The 18,318-nt window shown below is 36.1% G+C and overlaps 2 protein-coding genes across 2 annotated transcripts; both read left to right on the top strand.

The window, feature by feature from the left end:
• On the top strand, nt 6,874-13,751 carry LOC18772943 (probable LRR receptor-like serine/threonine-protein kinase At1g67720). Its single transcript, XM_007207160.2, has 15 exons — nt 6,874-7,362; nt 7,710-8,238; nt 8,435-8,940; nt 9,090-9,222; nt 9,326-9,397; nt 9,513-9,581; nt 9,656-9,727; nt 10,480-10,545; nt 10,848-11,002; nt 11,096-11,343; nt 11,730-11,856; nt 11,926-11,994; nt 12,118-12,304; nt 12,751-12,886; nt 13,163-13,751. Exons 1-15 carry the CDS (start codon nt 6,957-6,959, stop codon nt 13,493-13,495), a joined length of 3,108 nt encoding a protein of 1,035 aa, XP_007207222.2. The 5' UTR covers nt 6,874-6,956; the 3' UTR covers nt 13,496-13,751.
• On the top strand, nt 14,532-17,454 carry LOC18775276 (nuclear transcription factor Y subunit B-10). Its single transcript, XM_007205951.2, has 7 exons — nt 14,532-14,796; nt 14,931-15,155; nt 15,255-15,384; nt 15,607-15,612; nt 15,725-15,799; nt 15,890-15,940; nt 17,043-17,454. Exons 2-7 carry the CDS (start codon nt 14,938-14,940, stop codon nt 17,079-17,081), a joined length of 519 nt encoding a protein of 172 aa, XP_007206013.1. The 5' UTR covers nt 14,532-14,796; nt 14,931-14,937; the 3' UTR covers nt 17,082-17,454.

The raw sequence follows: 18,318 nt of genomic DNA, 5'->3' as shown, positions 1-18,318 counted from the left end.
TCTTTTGCGAGGATTAGCTTTTTCGTCCAAATTATAAAACACACAATTTGAAACAGCATTATCATTCTCACACATAAGCACTTCCTGAGAGAAATCATATTATTGTTCGCCAGAAATCAGTGCCACAATGCTTAGGCTTGGATTTGTGATAGTTTAATCCTGGTGGTCTTCCTATTGAATTACAAACACAAGAGTAGAGAAGAAATATTTTCTAAAGGACACTGCAAGTCTGCAGGACTCTATCATCTATCCAAATCAGTATTCTGTAATTTATTCTATTGTTGTATTGATTTGATTATATATATAAATAGGGATGGATCTAGGATTTTAAAATGGGGTGGGCTAAATTTACGTTATATACGCACTAAAGGGTGGAATATAAAGGTGCAGCTACTGCAACGTACCAATTCGTTTATTTATTTATTTAATTTTTTCACTTAAAGGGATAATATGTGAAATCAGTGAAAGGAAAATTAGCAATAGACTGTTCATAATATATATAAAGAAGTTGGCAGTAGGCTAAAAAAGTAATAGCAAGACGGATAGACTTCTCATTTTAGAGAGAACTTTACAGAAATGTCCTACACAATAATGTCCTGGGATAGTCAAAGAGAATTCAATTCGTTAGTTTGTCTCATCTTCTTTTCCTGTATTGTTGGATGAGTGATGAATTTGTGAGTCTTTTTGGATGTAAACGTGGCATGCTTGTCATTAGTAGGCATGAGTAGGCAAAATTAAATTTAAAGTTGATAAAATAACAACTCACTTGGGCTATAGCTCGAGTTAATCCCTTCTAAGGACCGTCCCTGTATATAAAGCATATTTCGTTTGTTATTGTTCTGTTATTTGGTTATATTATAATTGTTTTCGAACACAAACTTCATCAAATGGAACTAGCAAACACATGATGATTTTGCTGTTGGACTCGGAAACTACAATTACTGATGTAGCTCAACAAGAAACTTTGAAATAAGTAATCTAGATACATAACATCCATCAACCCGACCCGGATCATCCATCAATAACCTCCAGAAACAATTCAAACGCTTTCGCAACAACTGTTCTCTATTTTCAGATGAAAAATTTAGTCTAAGAAAAGAAATTGCCTGTTAAAATTAATGGGTAAAGACTTAACCTTGGTAGTTTAACAGAAGAACAAAATTTCAAAATAAACTTAATTCTTATCTCTAGGTGCACCATTCTAAGTTGTAAGCTCAACATGCCATGACTTTTCAGAGAACCAAATATCATTTGATTTCACAAATTTAGGAATCGTCTGTTATAAATACTCACACTGATAAGTCCATAAATATACTCATTTATGTCCTCTTTTTACTTAGGTTTTGTAGGAGAATTAGATTTAAAAATGGCTTATTACTTTACTTTTCTGATTTTCAGCTTTTCTGCGCTCTTAGAAGGTTTTTAAGGGAAAATCAACTTTTCAGAGGAATTTTAGCACAAGGCCAATTGGAGATGAAAGTTAACATCTTAAAGTTCAATCTATGATTTTTCTAGAATTGTCTACCAAGCCAATTGGTACAGTATTACCAGTAAATTTAGCCCACGTGCATACAGGACAGTTTCGTACATGTTACGTGAATGTGAAGAAATGGAAGCCTTTTAGAATTTTTGAAGTTACGTGCTATATATGGTTGGAAAGATAAGACATTTACCTTTCTACAATATATTTTTACTGATTTTTCTAGAAGGCCAAAGATCTCCAAATCATGTGACAATTGGGCTGAGCTGTATTTCCCTGTGGAGTTAGGAATTTTGATTTTTACTTTCCTATTTGGATTCCTTGTTTACCAAGACTTCTTGGACGACTTTTCAGCAATATTAGGATTTAGACCTCTGATATAAGTAATATAAAAGGCCGGCCAAGGCCCCCCATACAAAGGATTCACGTCCTAAGGAGATCAACCACGCAAGAGGAAAAAGCTGCCAATGAGTTCTTTATTTTCCTTCCTTCTTTTAATTTTCAGTTCTTATGTATTTATTTTTTGAGTTCATCCAAGAACATGAGTAACTAATTTCTTGTTATTTAGGGCTTAATCTTGAAGCCCTAAACATGATTTCAATTTTATAAACTAGTTTGAATGGATTTTCAGTTTCTACAAGCGTGATGATTTCGGTTTCTCTATGTTATGTGAATTCTGATATTTTGTTTCTTTGAGTAGCTAACTTGGAAGCATGTATTGAAATTAAATTATTGTAGAACATAGGTCAATTGCCATATTCAATGTGTTCTTGTTTGCAACGAATAATTGGGTCAAGAACTAGTTATGAGAAATCGATTCTTGAATTCCTAATAACAAATGCCATGTTTTAGGGTTTTTGTGACACTCATATTCTCTTTGATCTTAATGGATTCTTGATTGTTAATTTGAGTAAATGTCATACTAGATTTTAATTAAGAATACACGTATTTATGTAAATGCCATACACTTTACATACACTTAAGAGGGAATCATACAACTCGAGTCAAATGCCATGATCTTGTTGTGAGTATCGTCATCATATGCTTGCTAGAAATTGATTATCTATTGTTGTTTATAGATTGATTGATTGTTTGGAAGTGGATAGTAAGTCCTAGCTATTGTTCTTGATTGATTTTAAACCAGTTTCTCTTAAACTCTAATTTAAATTCTGTTTTGTTTTATTCACAAAATCAAATCAAAACCCCCCTTGGTGTTGGTGTGTGTGTGGAAGTCCTTGTGTTTTAATTTTCGTTGCATGACATTGATAAACATCTCTTTAGATTACAATCTCTATGAGAATGACCCTTGCTTGCTTACTATATTATTATTTGATTTGTGCACTTGCAAAGTTTTAATATTGTTGTTAAAAATTACCAACACACACGTATAGAAAGAATCCCAAAAATGAAAAAAACTTCATTGTTTTCACCAATATGTGTAACATGGATACTATTAAAATTCATCTAAACCAAAAGTGTGGAAAAAATAATGTCAAACCTGACAAATTTCATATGGGAAAAGAGAAGGTAGAAACCTTACCACATAACACTTGGCATGCATTACTTGAGTTTCTGTAAACTCCATCTTGAAGGATGAATGATTTCTTGAGGTTTAGGGTATCATCCTACATTTTTGGGATTGCCTTTTTGGCCAAAAATATGCTTCAATTTAAAGTTAAGCACTTTAAGGTGTTTGGTCAAATAAAATATTATGATTATTTTAAAAGTAATGACCTTCTGACAGCAGCTTTTACAAGTAGCATCTAGGTTACTTTTCAATACTGCTTTCACAAGAAGCAGATAAGAACCTTTAATTTATTTTTTTTCAATTCCCATAATGTCATCATTAATTTCTAAAATGACGTCTACCATCACCATCACCATCACCTCCACGACCTCCACCACCACCTCACCTCTACCTTCATCACCACCACCAACCTTCACCTTTATTTTCACCTCCACCACCTCCACCACTACCATCACCACCACCAATACCCCCCTCTCCCACCACCACATGGTTAGTACATAACACTTTCAACATCATGTCAATTTTAGCCATTATCCACAGTTACACTAGTTTTATATTAAAATTTACTAAATGGTTTTGACATTGCTTTTTATACTAACAACACTTAAAAAAATATTGTTTACTAAACATAGAACTACTTTACAGTTGATTATTTTCAAATCACAGGAGAAACAAATTTTTTTTTAAATGATAGCAATCCCAAGTTAGACCTTAATTTCTTTTGTTTTCCACAAGGGAATTTCTTAGTGGAGAGAAAAATGGCCTTATCCAGCTACCACCAGATAAGGCTCTTCTGGAGGATCCAGTCTTTCGTACTCTTGTCGAGACCTATGCTGCAGTTTGTATCTGATTGTGCATTATACTTAATATGACACTTAATGTCAAAGATAATCCTCGAAAACCTTACATATTTGGTGTTTATCATAATTATCATCGTTTTAATCCAATTTTATCGTAACAAACGAAAATCTTACAAAGAATATCCGTACAAGCTTTATACCATACATATCAAATTATAATCTTTAGATGTAAAACACCTTCCAGAAAATGACCTAGCCAAATACAAGGATTCGCACTCCTGGAAAAAAAAAAAAAAAAAAAAAAAAGGATTCGTACAAGTTTCGTTTTAATCCAAATAGGAAATTTATGTTCCTAACTTATAAGTAGTATTCTAATTTTTGTTCACGACTTATAGGCAACACAATTTATCATTAAGTTTTTTTCGTTGCTAATAAGAACACTATTTACCAAAAACGCGTGGACTAAATTCAATGACAACTAATCATTTTGGACCTAGATCTAAGAACCCCTTGATTCAATCTAGGCTTCCTTTGACTTTGGGGTTTTGATGCTTGTGCTGCAGCTCTGTGTTTTCTGGGCACCAAACACTTACCATTTTCAAGTGTAATTTGGACTTGTTTTATATTATGCTGTAGGGTCGTATTGTATACTTAGATACTAAGAAATGTGTTGTGGCCTTATATATATATATATATATTGTATATTACTCAATTATGCTGTAGGGTCGTATTGTAGATACTTAGATACTAAGAAATGTGTTGTTGCCTTATATTTTATGTATTGACTGCCTGTCGGAGTGTCTGTAGCTTTTGATCTCACTCCAAAGTCCAACAAGCAAAAGTATACATCGATGCACCAAAAACAGCTCTCTTTTTGTAAAGCTAATTTGGACAGAGCTCCACTTACATTACACTTTGATATAAAAGGCAAGGGAAAGGAAGGAAGGAGCCGTAGAGCTTCCTTCTAGGTCTATTATTGCTGCTACGAGCATTAACTTTAGATTACACTTGAAATACTAAATTCTTTGGACTGGTCTAAAATGAAGAAATGATTTGACATAAAATTTTAAGTTTATATAACACAGCTCTTAAGAAGTTCACGTCCATGGATAATCACAGATATATATATATATATATATATATATATGCCAACCTGTGAAAGTGACTATTTTAAGTAAATCTCTTATATTACGGACGTACAAGTGCGTGCAGCGTGATCAATTGTCATAAACAAATCTCTTTTATCCCTTAATGTCATCAATTAAGGTACCTAAGCATGATAAAATACAAATAAAACCCAGGTCAAGTCGTTTTCTGTCTCATAGTTAAAAACAATGCATGATTCACGGGGCAACTCTGTTTAAACAAAATAAAAAGTGTAAGGAGACAAATTCTCAATAGTTTTATGAGAGATTTACTATTGTACCCAATATAGGATTAGTTGTTATTTATGAGTTTTATGACAAAAAGTTTAGGGGGAGATTGGCTACTCTCACCACCAGCACCGGGATATACTCACAACCTCGACCTAAAAGGACTTATGTGTGAAACTCATTTGTCAGTTTTATTGGTATGAATTTATGTAGAAAATTACAGATCTCGCACTAATAAAGACTGTTGGCAATAAAACTCGAACACTGATGAGGTTACACACAATACATAAATTTTACCAACTAAACTAACTCTCATTAGTAAATAGTGTAAGTTTTATCTATGTAAATAGTACTAAACATGGATATATAACTAAATATATAACAATTATAAATGTGACAGGAAACCAAAGCTCTCTCGAACATGGACTGAGTCTGTGGTCAACGATTTAGTCAACCCGTAGTCCCGGAAGCACAAGCCACAAGTAGTTGCAACTTGCACGTTCTACAGTCTTCGAGCCACTTAATAAGAAGTTGAAATGTCTGCGCGTGAACATTTAGTCCATTTTTTTGGTTCGTTAACTCATTAATACAATTTTTTTATTTCCCATTTCATTAATACAAGATTGGAATTTTCTTATTTCCCATTTCATTTTTTTTTTTTATAACTGTTTTTAGATGGGTTTATGATCAACCATGGAATGGCAGGTATTGCAAAACAAGAAAGTAGATGGAATGTCCAACATCAATTCTTACTTTGGTAACATCATATCATTCACCAAACTTAATAAAATGTCATGTCATGTAATGAAGTTTGGAAATCGACCCTTATCAATACAAAACACGTGTAGTCCACTTGATTTAGAACAATTGAGAATTTACATAATCGGTCAAGAATTTTTAAGTTAAGGTCTATGCCTAAATTATGATGTACTTAAAAGACTTAAAAAGATCAATCGAAAAATTATGTAACCAACTATGAATTCTTAAATTAAGATGTATGACAAAATCATGATGAACTTAAAGATTTAAAAGGAAATTCGATACAAAGAGAACACTGCTTTATTTATTAAGTCTAGAACAATATGATTATTTATTTGTCACATTGGATGAACCCAAATCACTCACCTATCAAAATTTTAAGTCGTTATCTCATCCTCCTTTTTTACCGTGTTTGATTTGATGACCTTAGGGTAAATTTTATTTAATTTTAAACAATAAAATATTATATGTCCACATTATAAAAGTTTGTAATCTATATATATAAAGCAAAAAGCAAAAAATGGTGACACATTCAAAATACCAGAAAATGCCCTTGGTTAATGCAAACATTAAGAATTCAAATTATTAATTAAATGAGGATAATATGGTAAATTCACACTTTTTCATATTTAAAAAAATTAAAAGAAAAAGAAAAAGTAGATAATGTATCCTATTTTTATAGAACACAACTACCCATTATCTTTTTTAATTCTAAAATAAATTTACTTATTTTTTTTAAAAAACTTCTCGCAAGCGCGGAAGCGCGTGCAAAGAGGCTAGTTATTGACAAAAGCAAAGCGCCAAAGAAAAAAAGGTGCGTGCGATGTGAATGTGTCATGGTGCAAAAACAAATGGCGGGACCCACGCCTTCATATTGGAATCTCTATTCCTTGGCAATTTTCATCATCTCTCTACTAACTTTGCAACTGCAGCAGTTGCCAGTCGCAAGACCAGAGGGCCTTATTTTTTTTCTCATTCGGTGGGCCCCACGTGGCCAACCATTCTCGTTTCCCCAGATGGGAAAACATTTGACCTCCTGCTGCCCCATCAAAGACTCCTTCTCCCTCCAAATCACTCTCACTCTCACTGACTCCCTCACTTACCCTCCGTCGACCACCGTTCTCTCCTTTCTGTTTTTCCTTCTTTTTTATTTTATCTGTATTTTATTATCCATTATTCGGGTTTGTTTGTTGGGTTTTCACTTTGTACCTTTTTATTTTATTTTTAATCTCTCTCAGTGGTGCCTGCCTTTGCAACTTTATCTCTCTGTAGCTCACGCTCGCACTCACTTTGCTTTTTCCTCACAGCCATTTTTATGGTCTCCTCCTCTCTCTTCTTCATCTTTTCACACCGCCATGGAGATTTCCCTTCTCCTTTTCTCCCTTCTTCTTCTCATAGCTTGCTCCTCTGCTCAAATGCCAGGTACCCTTCTCTCTCTTAAATATTTTTGTTTGTAGTTTTTTCTTCTTTGAATTGAATCCCAACAATTCTAATCAAATACATGTACTTTTATTGTATTTATTGTTTGTTATCTTAGTTTTTAGAAATCCCTGTTCATATATGGTATAAAAAGACTTTATAAGTAACAAATCAGTTCAAGCTTTAACTTTTTTCTTGAACAAGAGACAATTTTATTGCTAAAGAACAAGCTTTAATGAATTCTACCATTGATTACAAGTTTCTGATTGTAAGAAAAATATATGTTGTGGTTGTAGTCAAATTAGTCCAAATTCCTTGTATAATACTTTTGTAAACATTGTGTCAAGCAGGGTTTGTGAGTTTGGATTGTGGAGGTGAAGGAGTTTTCACTGATGATCTGGGTCTGGAGTGGACTCCTGATCAACTTAATTATGGCGAAACAAGCTTTATATCCGTTGCGAATGACAAGAGGAAGCAATACTCAACATTGAGGCATTTTCCTGCTGATTCAAGAAAATATTGTTACACAATGAATGTCACAAGTAGGACTAGGTTCCTTCTAAGAGCGACATTCTTGTATGGTAACTTTGACGACAATAATGTTTATCCCAAATTTGACATTTCTCTTGGGGCAACCCATTGGTCTACGATTGTCATTTCGGATGCCACTACCATAGAGATGCGAGAGCTAATATTTTTGGCTACTAGTCCTACTGCCAGTGTGTGTTTATCCAATGCTACGACTGGGCAGCCTTTTATATCAACTCTTGAGCTTCGACAATTCAATGGTTCAGTGTATTATACTGATTTTGAACAACAGTTCTATCTCAGTGTCTCTGCCAGGATTAATTTTGGTGCAGATGATGAAGCTCCAATCAGGTATTGTTCTGAATGTATGTTTCAAACTAGTGCAAAATCAAACTTTGTAATATTCCTTGAATTAGAAAATCTGAGCTAGGAAAACTGTACTAGGTTCTTACTGGTTTTGTCAAAGAAGATACGCATTTGCAGTCTGAAGTCTTTTCTCTTGACAAAGATTTGTCATTTTAAAGGATATTATTTCTGTAAATTTCAGGTATCCTGATGACCCTTTTGATAGAATATGGTTATCAGACTCTGTCAAGAAAGCAAATTTCCTCGTTGACATTGCTGATGGAACCAAAAAAGTGTCAACCAAGTTGCCAATTGATGTTAATAAGGATGAAAGACCACCTGAAAAAGTGATGCAGACAGCTGTCGTTGGAACAAACGGATCACTGACTTACCGACTAAACCTGGATGGTTTTCCTGGTTTCGGATGGGCAGTCACCTACTTTGCAGAAATTGAAGATTTGGCTCCAGATGATTCCAGAAAGTTTAGGCTAGTGCTTCCGGGAAATCCTGAACTCAGCAAACCTATTGTTAATATCGAAGAAAACGCTCAAGGAAAATATCGTCTGTATGAACCAGGATATACAAACTTATCCCTTCCATTTGTATTATCTTTTAGATTTGGGAAAACGTCTGATTCTTCCAAAGGGCCACTCTTGAATGCAATGGAGATAAATAAGTATCTGGAAAAGAATGATGGTTCTCAAGATGGTAAGTTTGATAGTGGTATCTTAAGTGCATGTATGTTTGGGCTCTGTTTCTCTATGGTTATGAAGTGTATCCTCTTGTTCATCATTCTCTGAAATGAATCTTTTGGAGCTTTCCAGCTATATGTGATACTGGGCTTGTATGAGTTGCAGGAGCTGTTATTTCTAGTTTTGCTTCACACTATTCATCAGCAGACTGGGCACATGAAGGTGGTGATCCATGCCTTCCGGTTCCTTGGTCTTGGGTTGAGTGTAACTCAGATCCACAACCAAGAGTGGTTAAAATGTAAAGCTTAAGAAATTTTTGTTAGTTTTCATATGAATTATTACTGCTTCTGCATACGTATAGTCCCCTGCTGACAACTGCTTTTGTATCCCTTGCTTGGCAGTAAATTATCTAGTAAGAATTTGACAGGGGATATCCCTTCCGACTTAACAAAGTTGAGCGGCTTAGTTGAGTTGTAAGTTTCATATTGCATTCTTGCCTTTCTGAATGGTGTCAGCTATTTCAAAGTTTAGTTTCTTAAAACTTGATGTTCATTGCAGTGTCATTACTAATTTGTCTTCTAATTACAGATGGCTTGATGGAAACTCACTGACTGGTCCAATACCTGATTTCACTGGATTTGTAGACTTGAAGATCATGTAAGTTAGACACTTCCTCCAATGATGCTTTTCCTACAGAGTTAACACTAACAAAAGGGCTTTGCTTTATACAGTCATCTCGAGAACAATCAGTTGACGGGTGGACTGCCTTCTTCTTTAACGAACCTACCAAGTTTGAAGGAACTGTAAGTTTTCTGGGACACACATATCAATTACTGAAGTTGGAGAGAGAATGTGTGTGAAACTATGTAGCAGTTGTCTTGTCAAACAATGAGTCACATGGCTCACTTGGTGTATAATTTCATTATTTACATAAATGATTTTACTGAATAGTGGTTAGCATTAACTCATGGCTTCCACATGCTTTTGGGAACAAGTTATATAAGTGTGTTTAGAAGACTTCATGTGTGGGTGTCAGTGTGTTGCAAATCTTAGGTTGATATATATTGCCGGCCCATTCCCTAACAACGCAAGTTTTTGGGCTCTAGCAGTAGTCCGTCTAATATGGTTTAGAGTTCGAGTTGCTGAAGGTCCTGGGTTCAAAACCTCCAATCCCCAGTCTCCTCTTTTTAGTTCATTTCAAGGTCCATGATATGAGAGAGTTATACCTATATGTTTCTCTTTATCTGCATCTCTACATAGCTACACATGAGAGAAGATGTTAGCTTGGCCCATTCCCTAATAGCTTAAGTTTTTCAAATGATGAAATTTTGCATATGTATAAAGATATTCTAAGATATCTCATACCTTTTGCGTGTCTATTTGAGTAAAAAAGAAAAAGAATTAGACCAATGATTATTATATTTCAGCATTTGGAAAATCCCTATGAATTTATTTATGCTGCTCAGGTTGATTTTATTTTTTTATTTTCAAAGGGATGTCTGACATGCTTCTTTGAATATAAGATCTTATATCTTGGTGAATCTTATGTTTTCAGGTATGTGCAAAATAATATGTTATCTGGAACAGTGCCGTTGGGTCTTCTCAATAAAGTGGTTTTGAAGTGAGTGGTAATTTTTACAGCTAAAATTGAAGTACATAAGAAGAAAGCCATATGTTAATTCTAAAGCTTAAAATGTTTGTCTGATTCAGTTATAGTAATTGAATGTCCTACACTAAGTGCAGGTCTTAAATTATATCCTGCATGCCGTTTATAGCGTACACAGATATATCTTTATCTTGGTTCATCAAATCTATCTCTTCCCCAAATTTGTCTAATTTATCTCTCTATTCTAGTCATCTGTTCCTTGTCTAGGACTTACTCCAATGTACTTATCACCGCTTCTCGATGTTGAATTCTGACAGCTACACTGGAAACGTTAATCTTCGAAAAGGGAAAACAAGTGGGAGCCGTGTGAACATTATTATTGGTACATCAGTCGGGGCTGCTGTCTTGGTCATAGTTACCATTGTATCTTGCGTACTTTTGCGCAAAGGAAAGAAGAAATATTATGATCAAGGTGTGAGTCTGAAACAGTCTTAGTGGTTTACATGTCTTTTTTTTTTTTTTTTCAGTTGCTTGAACGTGCTGACATTATACTAACTTGCCATAGACCACCAACTTGGGCGTCCTCTGCCTAGGCAAGGTCTACTCTCTTCCAAGAGTGATTCTGCTCCCACTGAAGCTGCACACTGCTTCTCTTACTCCGAAATTGAAGAGGCTACTAGAAATTTTGAGAAGAAAATAGGTTCTGGAGGTTTTGGAGTTGTTTATTATGGTAGAATGAAGGATGAAAGAGAAATTGCAGTCAAAGTTCTAACCAGTAATTCGTACCAGGGAAAACGAGAATTTTCAAATGAGGTTAGTTTTCGTATGATTGGAACCTCTTTTTACATTTTGACATTTCAGGTTTTCCTCTTTCTTTCATGATGCTTAACCCTGTCTGTATCTTTCTATTTGTTGAACTGTGGAGGATTCTTCTTTTTTCCTTTTTTTGCCTTTTTTTTTTTTGTTCGGGTTGAAATTTTGATAAATATTTTGTCAAACTTCCCCCTAATATGAAAGATGAAATGTAAACTAGTGGCATATGACTGCTTGGAAACCTCTACCAATTTAGTAAAAGAAAAATAAAACAGAATGTAAGTAGGACATGGAAGTGGAAGGATTTCCCACCTACTTTGGGTTGACCTATTGCTGTCGGACATAAAAAATGTAATCATATGGACTGACACATGTATATGATCTAGGTAACTCTTCTTTCAAGGATACATCACAGAAATCTGGTACAGTTTCTTGGGTATTGCCAAGAAGATGGAAGAAGTATGCTTGTTTACGAGTTCATGCATAATGGAACTCTCAAAGAACATCTTTATGGTAAGCTTGCAACTTATTGAATGAATCTTTTTAAATTTGGACGGCCAACGAGTTTTGAATTATTTGTAGGCCCATTAACACGTGAACAGAGTATCAATTGGATCAAGCGCCTTGAGATTGCTGAAGATGCAGCAAAAGGTCTTATAAGCTTAAAAAGTTTCTGTTAGTTTTTACTTCTTTTCGTTTTTACAGACAGAGAAGGCGCCTCTCCCAAAAGATAGAGTATTAAATTGACTCATGGGTTTTCTTGTGCTTGTTCAGGAATTGAATACCTTCATACAGGCTGTGTTCCGGCCATCATTCATCGGGATTTGAAAAGCAGCAACATTTTAATCGACAATCACATGAGAGCAAAGGTTTCAGATTTTGGTCTTTCCAAACTTGCAGTAGATGGAGCATCCCATGTGTCAAGCATAGTTCGGGGGACTGTAGGGTATCTGGATCCCGAGTAAGGCTTTCTTTTCCATAAACATATATATTTTTCATTGAGATCAAATCTAACATCATATTGAGATAAGTCAAATATGTTATTGCTGCCTCGTGAAGCACTAAATGCCTTCCTTTGGTAGAGTGCTCCAATTGGTCATTCATTTGTGTCATAAATGGACAACAGATTTACGAGATAGGTTATAAACGCGATAAAATAGTTGCACTTAATGACTCTTATTATTCACAAAAGCAATCAGAAAATTTTAAATAAAATGTGCCAGGGATGTTTCTGTTTACAGCTATAATCAGTGTTTTCCTTCTCTGTGTTACGTAATACTGAGAGCTCTTTCGGTCATGCACATGCCAACCAAAATTGAACCCAAACTATGTTTGCAATTTCATTTTGTAACCCAGATTAGTGAGCATTAATTATGGTTACTTCTTTCTTTCCTCATTGTCTTTCAGGTACTACATCTCCCAGCAGTTGACAGACAAGAGTGATGTCTATAGTTTCGGTGTCATTCTTCTTGAGCTGATATCCGGTCAAGAAGCGATATCTAATGAAAACTTTGGTGTTAATTGCCGCAACATAGTCCAATGGGTAAGTGTAGTTTGCTTGTACTGCAAGGAAGTATTTAAAACTTCTGATCACTAACTGTACGTACATTATCGATTATTTTCCTTGAACAATTCCACTAAATCCATTTCAGAGGCTAATAATGTTATGACATCACATGCCCTCATGCTGACAGTCGACATGCTCCCAATTTTATTTTGAGTTTCTCTTCAATTTGTACTGTTACTTCTGTGCCACCATTGCAAGTTTGTTGATATAATTGTGGACTCCTTTGTTACCTGTGAAAAATGGCTGTCACAGGCAAAGTTACACATCGAGAGCGGTGACATTCAAGGCATCATCGACCCCTCACTGCACGGTGAATATGACATCCAGTCAATGTGGAAGATAGCAGAGAAAGCCTTAATGTGTGTTCAAGCACATGGATTCATGAGGCCATCAATCTCAGAAGTTCTCAAGGAAATCCAAGATGCAATCTCAATGGAAAGGGATGCTGGAGCAGCAAGAGATGGTACCTCAGACACATCAAGGAATTCAATTCATTCTTCCTTGAACTTGGGTTCCATGGATCTTGGTGGAACAGATAACTTCTTGTCCATTGATGAGTCTATCGCACGGCCAACTGCCCGATAGTGCGATTTTCTTGGCAATGTATACATGACATTATATATATTTTTTATTTTTAGGAGAGGATCAAAATAGGTATTATTTTAGTTGCAAATTTTGATCTTGCAAATTATATTAGCACAATGGATGCTGTATTGAATTTTTCTTTGGGCGGTCTGGGTTTTTTGGGTTTGTTAACGGCCATTATACCCCTTTGCAAAAAGACTAGAGTGTACAAATGATCCATGGGCTGCTAATAATACATGTTTGGTCGTTCTTGAAACCCACGCTTTGCATGAAGTGCTCCACGTGCTATGCACGTTACAAGTTTGGACTATAGCCAAGTCACGCCATTAGTACGTTTGGAGACTAAGGCCACAATCTACATGTGAAGGGCTCGCAAGGTGCGTTTGCATGGAATGTAACCGAAATGAACCCAGGGCTCTTTGTGGGTTTTCACATTAATCAACGAATTGGACATAGAATTACCTATGAGATTAAGAGCTAACACAAACGTTAACCAGAGCAAACATTTCTCCACTAATTAACCCGTCTTATTTCACCACTTCTCCTACTTTCTTAGGGTCGGTTTAGTACAGTTTTTGTACACTTTAATTTTCTTAGGGCCCGTTTAATAGTGTTTCTATACACTTACTTATGCGTGCATGTTTTGAGAAAAAAAATGAAAGAACTTAAGTGTTTCTCTACAAATCATTACAAATTGGGCAAAACCGTATTAAAAACCATACTGATTGGACGAAAGATATCACTAAACCAATAACTAGTTAGTGGTAGAATTACTCTAGACTATCAATTGCGCTGAACTAGAAATTTAGAATGAGAAGCTGTAAACTAGCAACGATGTCTTGTCGGTTGGATGGATAATTACAGGCCTAGCTAGGCCCATAGGTAGCCAGGGGCAATGTTTATCCATCTATCTCATCCCACAAACAAACACACAAATTGATGATCTAAAGCGAGGTGGGGGGATTACACAACGACGTCGTCTAGCGCACAGATGTAGCATCCACCTGCAACGGCCCCAAACACGTGGTCTAATCGTTATGACCACACCACGCCAGAAGCATAACCGCAGAAGAACACGGAATCTATCTCTCTCTTTCTTTCTCTCTCATCTCTCAAATACAAAAATAAAAAGCTAGGCAAATCCAGAGAGAGAGCCCCCAAAAAAGAAAACCAACGGTGCTGATAAACCTCACTCTCTCATCCCACTCGTCTCCTCTCTCCTCTCTTCTCCAGCGTCCGATCAAATTCCCCCACAAATCTGAGTCTCTCGCGCCAAATAAAAGCCCTCTAAATACAAACAGGTACTCTCGCGCTCTATTTCCTTTTCTCATTCTCTCAGTTATGGCGGGGCTAGGGTTTCTGGTTTCGATTTTGATTTTGATTTTGATTTTGATTCTCCTCGGTGACGGCTCTGCTCTTGTGTTTGTTGGGCTAGGGTTTCCATGGCCGAAGCTCCGGGAAGTCCAGGCGGCGGGAGCCACGAGAGCGGCGGCGACCAGAGCCCGCGCTCGAACGTTCGGGAGCAGGATCGGTATCTCCCGATCGCTAACATTAGTCGGATCATGAAGAAGGCGCTTCCTGCTAATGGCAAAATCGCCAAGGACGCCAAAGAGACCGTGCAGGAATGCGTTTCCGAATTCATCAGCTTCATCACTAGCGAGTACGACGCCGTTTCGTAACTCTGTTCATGATTCATGATTATGTTTGGAAATTGTATTTATCCTTTTTTGTTTTGATGTCGGGGTGGAATTGTGTGCAGGGCGAGTGACAAGTGCCAGAGAGAGAAGAGGAAGACAATTAATGGCGATGATTTGCTCTGGGCAATGGCTACTTTGGGCTTTGAAGATTATATCGACCCCCTTAAGGTTTACCTCACTAGATACAGAGAGGTAACGCTTTTTTGCTATTTGGTTTCGCCTTTTCTTAATTTGGTCTCTAATTTCGAGTTATTGTACCCAATTAAGCTCCGAAGTTCAGATTTTGTTGAGAAATGAGTGTTTGCTCATCTCAATACTGTTGCAGGCTCGGGTTTGTTTAACTATTTAATGACAAGATTTGACTAATACACTGTTTCTTTTCTGTTGTCTTCTGGGTCTATTCGGACACTGCAGATGGAGGTGAGTTACAATTGTTTTCTATTTATGCGCGGGTTTTTATTTTACTTTCTGCAGTTTGTTTTTATTTAACCTTCTCACTTACTTTTGGGTTTCGGCTTGTGACGTCTAATAGGGTGACACCAAGGGTTCAGGGAAGGGTGGAGATTCATCTTCTAAGAAAGATGCTCAGCCAAGTTCAAATGCTCAGGTTGAGTATGATTTTGTTTTATTAATGAAGCAAGGTTCTTTTTTTGTGTTTTGTTCTCGGGTTTTAATTTGTCTTATTTTCATTTGGCAGATTTCTCGCCAAGGTTCTTTCTCCCAAGGAGGGAATTACTCAAATTCTCAAGTAATTTCTTTCTCTTTGTCTCTCTATACCTATCTGTTTTAAAATATTATTATCTCTCTTCATCATGTTTGTGTAATACTTATCGGTGTTATAATATTAACCGGATTCCTTTATTGCCAACACATTTCCGTATGACTTATAATGATTTCCATCCATGTATACCATTTTCCTTTGATATTTTGAGCATGATTTCTGTATATTCAAATGATGGCCCTTCAGACTTAATCATTGACGCAATTTGTTTTCACAGCAGGATTTATCTTATTATTGGCGTGCGTTGGTTGGTTTTGTTTCCTTTGGTTTAAGTTAAAATTTTGTGGTCATTAGTGCCTAATGTTTGAAAAGTTGTGCTTTTCAATTTTATATGTAATAGTTGTGCATGTCATTTGTAGAATTGTGATGATATGCTCAATGATCATTTGTCTGTGGAAAGTGGATGACTTTTACTTTGCAGAATAAAGTGAAAGCTGCACAGTAGTAGGGTGCATTAAACCGTTAAACATATATGGTTTTCGTGTAGGTGCTCTTGTTTCTTGTACTTGTTCCATAGAAACGTTTGCATGCCCTGAAGCAGCAATGTAAATTTTGTCCCACTTGGAATCTCTTTTGGAAAGTTCCCAGTTTGCTTTTCTCCTAAGTTTTTACTTGTTGCTTTATAGTTGGTGCTTTGCTGCAGAGTTGTAGTTGCGGTTATTGGGTCAATAATATTATTCTTTATAGCATACAATGTTGGTAAGATTATAGCATTATAGCATTGTGGATTATATCAATGTTGGTGGATTATAGCATGCAATGTTGGTGGATCTATATGAGCAACACAAGGCATTGTATTTTCAACTTAGCTTTCCAATGGTTGGGACTACTGTACAATGTTAAAACTTCTCGATAGGGAGAGCATGAGATGTGGGAGTGGCAAAGCAACTGATGAATAGTAGTGTCATTATATTAGTATGTTTGGCTTGTTCTACAGTTTTATTTATTTTTCGGTTTTGGAAGGTGCTGTTTATGAAACTATTGAAATGTTTTTGCTAGTGGTGAGTAAGTATGCTGGTTTTCTGGTTCTTGTACTCAACATGGTCTAATGAATGATTTGTTATTGCAGAGCCAACATATGATGGTTCCTATGCAAGGGACAGAGTAGATCCAGTCGTCTTGTCGATGCAATAATTTAGCTGCCTATTTAAGGAGATCATATTCGGTGCCCGGAACATATTAAATTATTTCTCTAGTCAATGACATAATGTGTGAGTATTAGAGCTCTGTGTCCAGTAGTATTTTCTGTTGTGTAAGTTTAGGAGTTTCTTCGAGTTGAATGTCTCTCTCATGAGATGGTATTGTAAGCCTCAGGAGGATCCTTCATTCTTCTCATCTGTAACATGTGTCATGGCATGTGTTAATCAAACTGATTAGGAAATTTATTCCCTTCAAATTTCTATGTTATATTATTATTTTAGTCCGTTTTACGCGGAATTGGAACGACAGGTAATAGATCTAACAGATCATTTTCCCAAAAATTTAGCCTGCTTCTGATTTGAAATGATTAAGATAGGGTCAATATTCGAGTTGATAAATGCTTGACATAATTATCTATGTTATTGGTTGAATAATAAACCCAAAAGAATTTGAGTTGAGACTTTAAAGTCAGTATTAAGTTAATTGTTTGATTATTATTAGCCATAAGATATCAATGGAATTTATACGACAAAGGGAAAAAGAATCCAGTTAGAAAGTAGAAAGCAAAAAGAGTGGAGTCTGTTCGCCGTGTGCTGGCCAAACTCCACGTCGAATTGTTGCTTTTGCGCGCCCAAATTTCACGTCAATCGACTTTTAGGCTCTTTCTATAGCTGCGCCAATCTTTGCTCTTTCTTCACCCATAGGTGGTTAACCTAGTGGAAGATACCTGTTGATCATTTCTTTTTTCTTTTGAGTAGAGAGCAGCATAGAAAAGTTGACTAGCAATCTTCTTTGCCTCCCGTGTCTTGTATGCTTATGTACCTAATCTTTCTGTTGTAAATTGCTCGGTGTGCACTTCATAGCCGATTCGTACCTACCAAAACTTCTTCCCAACTTTCAAGTACAAATTGCAATTATGGTGTCATTTCTTGGTTGTCTTTGGGCAGTAGCAAACGAGGCATTGGCTTTTTCATGTCACGCCATGCTTGGTATTGCTCCTTGGCTTCTGACCTAGTACATAATTTACATAGCGGCAAATTTGGCAAATGGGGGTACCTAAGATTCGGTTCCTTAATTGACCAATGGCCCAATGTAATGATTAAAGTAGCCTAGTTTTCCATGTTTGATCAATCACAACCATCACCCGGTTCAGATATGCCGAGGATTAAACAATGTGCGTGATTTTCTTCGTGCACAAAACATAC

This window comes from Prunus persica, chromosome G6 (assembly GCF_000346465.2).
Source record: "Prunus persica cultivar Lovell chromosome G6, Prunus_persica_NCBIv2, whole genome shotgun sequence".
NCBI classification, from domain to species: domain Eukaryota; kingdom Viridiplantae; phylum Streptophyta; class Magnoliopsida; order Rosales; family Rosaceae; genus Prunus; species Prunus persica.
Note: the sequence above shows the minus strand (reverse complement) of the source record. Positions and strands in the feature narration are given on the sequence as shown.